The following is a 4,993-nucleotide window of genomic DNA, read 5'->3' as shown; positions in this document are numbered from 1 at the left end:
GAAAATACTTCCAAGAAGGTTCAACTGCAAATAGTATTTAATATCCAAAAGAGACCTCTTTATTGACATTTATTTCCCAAACTGGCCTTAATTTGGAAAGTAATAAAAATCTATAGGCAGAAATTTTCTACACCCTCCCTCCTCACTTTTCTTCATGGTAGAAATGGGGGAGGAAAGCAGAAAGGGTAGAAAATGCAAACTTTATTAACAAGTAATAATTATTAGCTATCTTAAAATGGTCTATGTACTATATCCTTAAGAAATCAGAGAATGCCCAGCTGGTGTGGCTCAGTGGTTGAACACGGACCTATGAACCAGGAAGTCATGGTTTGGTTCCTGGTCAGGTCACATGCCCAGGTTGTGGGCTTGATCCCCTGTAGGGGGGCATGTAGGAGGCAGCCAATCGATGTTTCTCTCTCATCGATGTTTCTATCTCTATCCCTCTCCCTTCCTCTCTCTCTCAAATCAATAGAAACATTTTTATTTTTATTTTTTAAAAAGACAGTTCTTATGTACCCTGGGCCTACTTGGTTTGTACACCAGCCTTTCCTATCAGATTCAGAGTTCCTGGAGGACAGGGGCAATATATTTGGTCTTGACTCTTGGATACCTAGCCCTAGTTCTTAGGAGTTATTGGATACTTACTTGAAAGAATGAACAAAACACCACAGCGGGTGAGGGCTGGCTTGGCTGGGCCTAATAGTGAGTACTGTTGGCATTTAGGGATGGGGGAATTTGTGTGGCCTGGACCAGTTCAGGAAGGTTTCCTGGTCGAGCCTTCATGGGGTTCAAGGTAACAATGTGTATGTGTGTGTGATGTATTTTTGAGAAGTGTATGTCCATGTGACATATATATGTTTATAAATCCCATTTGGGTAAGAAAGTATGGCTTTAAATTCTTTATATTCCACACCATTTTTTAAAACAAGATATTTTTTATTGATTTCAGAGAGGAAGAGGGAGAGAGAGATAGAAACATCAGTGATGAGAGAGAATCATTGATCGGCTGCCTCCTGCACACCCCTTATTGGCATGTGCCCCTGACCTGAATCGAACCTGGGACCCTTCAGTCCGCAGGCTGAAGCTCTATCTACTGAGCCAAACCAGGTAGGGCTTCCACACCTTTTAATAATACCTACCTGCTAGGGTTGGAGTGAAGAGGAAGTAAAATAATGTATGTAAAGTGCTTAGAACAGTGCCTACACTGAGTGAGGGCTCAGTAAATAGTAATAGTAGTAATTTTCCAATTTTTGTGACAAATATGCAAGGAAATTGAGACTCAGAAAGATTAAGTAACTTGCTAAATGTCACCAACATAGTGACCAATTGGGACCTATGTCTGGTCTGGTCCAGCCCTCCCAGATCACCAACAGCCTTTTTTGGTCACCACCTGCTTTTGCTTCCTGCTCTATACACACTCATGTGTGCAGCCAGCTACCCGGGAAGACAGGTGCCAACAGGTGCAGATAGGCCAGGAATGGTCTTACATCATAGCCACGAAGAGAAGCGGAAAGGGGTGGGTGAAGGCTGAAACAGGCATGATATATTTTTTAGTAATCAGCAATCTTAAAACTGGGAAAGTTGAGTCAACCAGGCTTAAGGAAGGAAGTGAGTGTTATGAACAAATCTGCTTCTGAGAAGGTAGGGCCTCTTTTTGGAAAGAGAGGGCAGGAAAGGCATTTCAGGCATGTACGATGATAGGAAGGTGGGGAAGAGAAACCAAACAAACTTAGCTGGCTGGCAGATGGAAGGTGAGCCAAGTGCTTTTAAGAGCAGTGGAAGCAATGACAAGCCTCTTGCTTTAAGGCAAGATGAGCTGTCAGGAGTTATATTTAGCCTCCTGTGTAGGATAAGTGGGAAGCATGCAGGTGTCTCAGAGCTGTGATCTCAATGATGTTTGAGGAAGGAATTTTACTGCCTTCTATGTAGAGAAAGGAATGAGCAATAAGTGAGTTTCGACGGAGCCCCAGACCTCTTATTAATGTACTCACTACATATGTGAAGTCGGTATTGTTATCCATATATCACAAGGAGGAAACAACACATACAGTGGGTTCACAGAGGTTACGTTGCTTGCCCAAGGTCACACAGCTGGGAGGAAACACAACCAGAATTCAACCAAAGCCTAGGTCCCCGCCCACTGCATAGGTGGGAGCAGCCATTGCCAGAGGCTCAAACTTGAACTTCTTATGGCCTGGAATCACCTCCTGCCCTACCAATCCTTGCTCTACTCCTACTCCCCAACACACACACACACACACACACACACACACACACACATTTACAATGCCTCTGGGACCCTGAGTCACAGACCAGATATGGTTTGGAGGGAGGAAAGAGACCATGAGCCCTGGGTTAGGCCCTGGAGGCAGGCGAGTAAGGAAGACGCGGGTACCAGAGCTGTTTGGGGGCCTGATGCAGTGTGGGGGGGTGTGCATTAATTAATTCAATCAGCTGGTAGGTATTTAGCATCAGAGCTGGGCCTGTGGGGCCAGGGATGCAGTGCCAGGCCACAAAGACTCGGTCTCTGCCTTCCTGGAGCTCATAGCTCCGTGAAGAGTTGTGCTCGACTAGAGCTTTCTGCGCTGTGGAAATAGTATCTGCACCGTCTCCACAAGCCCCATGTGGGTGTTGAGCACTTGAAATGTGGCTAGCCCAACTGAGGAAGTGAGTTTTTAACTTCATTTAAATTTATTTATTTTTTATTTTATTTTTAAGCGATATGTTTTTATTGATATTTTAGAGAGAGAGAGAGGAAAGGAGAGGGAGACATAGAAATATCGATGAGAGAGAAATGTCATCGATCAGCTGCCTCCTCCACGCCCCCCACAGGGGATCGAGCCTGCAACCTGGACATGTGCCCTGACTGGGAATCGAGCCTGTGGCCTCTTGGTTCCTGGGTCGATGCTCAACTGCTGAGCTACACCAGCTGGGCTAAATTTATTTAAATTTAAATAGCTACATGGGGCTGGTGGCTAGTATTGGACAGGACAGGTCTCATGGGTGAGACAGACATGTCAGCATATAAGCTAGAGTAAGACGGGGGCCCATGGGGGCCCTTGGAAGTGGCCCCTGACTCAGACTGAGGTTAAGAGGAGCTTGTTCTAGATCTGGTGATAGGTAATGATTTACATTTTTCCTTTAACTCCTGATGCTCTTTCTCTTCCTGTAAAACTTGTCAATGAGGGACACATAGAGACTGAAAGTGCACAAATCGTAACCGTACAGCTTTGATCCTCCTATTTTAAACTTTCCAGCCACAGGGCTGCGAAAGGGGGTTATAAGGTCCCTGAATTCAGGGAGTGGAGGTGAATGTCAGAGGGGGTCAGAAAACCCCTCCTCAGGGGCATTCAGGCAGACCCTGAAATCCAGCTATAAGTCCCCACAACCTTTCTGGAAGGAGCCTGGAGTTGAGGAGGGGGCTCATGAGAGGAGGGGATGGTGAGAGGAGGACTACTTTTATATATTTTTAAATATATTTTATTGATTTTTCACAGAGCAGAAGGGAGAGGGATAGTGAGTTAGAAACATCAATGAGAGAGGAACATCGACCAGCTGCCTCCTGCACACCTCCCACTGGGGATGTGCCCGCAACCAAGGTACATGCCCTTGGCTGGAACCAAACCGGGGACCCTCCAGTCCGCAGGCACACGCTCCACCCACCGAGCCAAACCGGTTAGGGCAGGACTACTTTTTTAAAATATATTTTTACTGATTTCAGAGAGGAAGGAAGAAGGAGAGAGAGATAGAAACATCAATGATGAGAGAGAATCATTGATTGGCTGCCTTTTGCATGCCCTACACTGGGGAGCGAGTCTGCAACCTGGGCATGTGCCCTGACCTGAATCAAACCCTGACCTCCTGGTTCATCGGTCGATGCTCAACCACGGAGCCACACTGGCCAGCCAGAGAGGAGGACTATTTTTGAGGAACAGTAGACGGGACTTGGTAGCAGTTGGGACTGAAATCTAGGGGCAAAGGTGACTTTGAAGCAGATCTGCAGACAGAAGAGCTTCTGGCACATGGGTGGGGGCAGGGAGTGTTAGGTGAGAAGAGAAAGGCTACTTCTAACATGTTTGGTTTGCTGTAGAGCTGTCCTGAGGCAGCAAGAAATACTTACCTGCAGAGGGGTGAGGGGGCAGAAGGTGTCGGTGTGGGGGCAGGTATTACTTATACCAAGCAGGGAAGGCGTACTCCAGAAGGGGGAGATGAGGGAACCCACAACCAAGCTGTGGTAGAGAGTCATGGGGAGGGCTGGACAAGGGTGCAGGGCGAAAAAGCCTCAATGGGGGAGCAAAGGAAGAAATGGACTCTGAAGAGAGGATCTTTAACAATATTACTTAGAAATAATAATAATGACTGAGTGCTTTATAGTCTTGATGAGGAGAAACGGAGGTTCTGACCAAGATCATGCAACTCATAAGCAATGGAGCTGGTCTCACGTCCTGGCGGTCCGATTCCAGAAGACACACCCTCACACACTTTCCCTCCAGCCTCACGTTGCCCGCTGGCGTCCGCTGTACCTGGCAAGGACAGTGTGGAGGAGGGTGAGAGGAGAATGGAGATGCCTCAGACCACCAGGAAGCTGGGGTGGGTGTGCTGGAGGGTCTGGTGGGGAGGGAGCCAGCAAGGGGAACTTGGGCCCGATGGTCCAGGCCTTCTTGGAGCCCTTGACCAGCAGGCTATCACGTGACCAGCGTTCAGCCGCCTGCATGTGAACACCCAGGCGCCTGAGGGGAAATCAATGTTGGGCAAGTCTGAGGGGCAGCCTAAGTTGTGGTAAAAGAACTGTAAGGTGCACGAGCCGCACAAGGCCTGGGTGGAAGTGCCCACTTCTTATCTCTTGTAACAGGGGCCCGCCTCTGCCCCAGCTCCTGATTCTGTAACCCTGACCTCCGAGAACAGGACGTTAGAGCTGGCGAGGGCTTGACAGCTCATCTGGCCCCTGCTCATTTCCCAGCGGCCCTGCAGTGGAAAAACTGTCCCACCTTTG

At 47.9% G+C, this 4,993-nt stretch overlaps 1 protein-coding gene across 1 annotated transcript in view; it reads right to left on the bottom strand.

Annotated features, from left to right (window-relative positions):
- Positions 1 to 4,714, bottom strand: part of RABGGTA (Rab geranylgeranyltransferase alpha subunit) — a 12,264-nt gene extending 7,550 nt beyond the window's left edge. Inside the window, exons 1-3 of the mRNA XM_006760882.2 lie at positions 4,576 to 4,714; positions 4,500 to 4,523; positions 4,121 to 4,254 (exon numbers count right to left, since the gene is read on the bottom strand). Of these exons, the coding sequence (XP_006760945.2) occupies positions 4,121 to 4,254; positions 4,500 to 4,523; positions 4,576 to 4,714 (297 nt within the window). The remainder of the gene's footprint in view (positions 1 to 4,120; positions 4,255 to 4,499; positions 4,524 to 4,575) is intronic.
- Between the last annotated feature and the right edge of the window lie 279 nt (positions 4,715 to 4,993).

The sequence above is a fragment of the Myotis davidii genome, unplaced genomic scaffold, assembly GCF_000327345.1.
Source record: "Myotis davidii unplaced genomic scaffold, ASM32734v1 scaffold157, whole genome shotgun sequence".
Taxonomy (NCBI): Eukaryota; Metazoa; Chordata; class Mammalia; order Chiroptera; family Vespertilionidae; genus Myotis; species Myotis davidii.
This window is presented reverse-complemented; position numbering and strand designations above follow the sequence as displayed.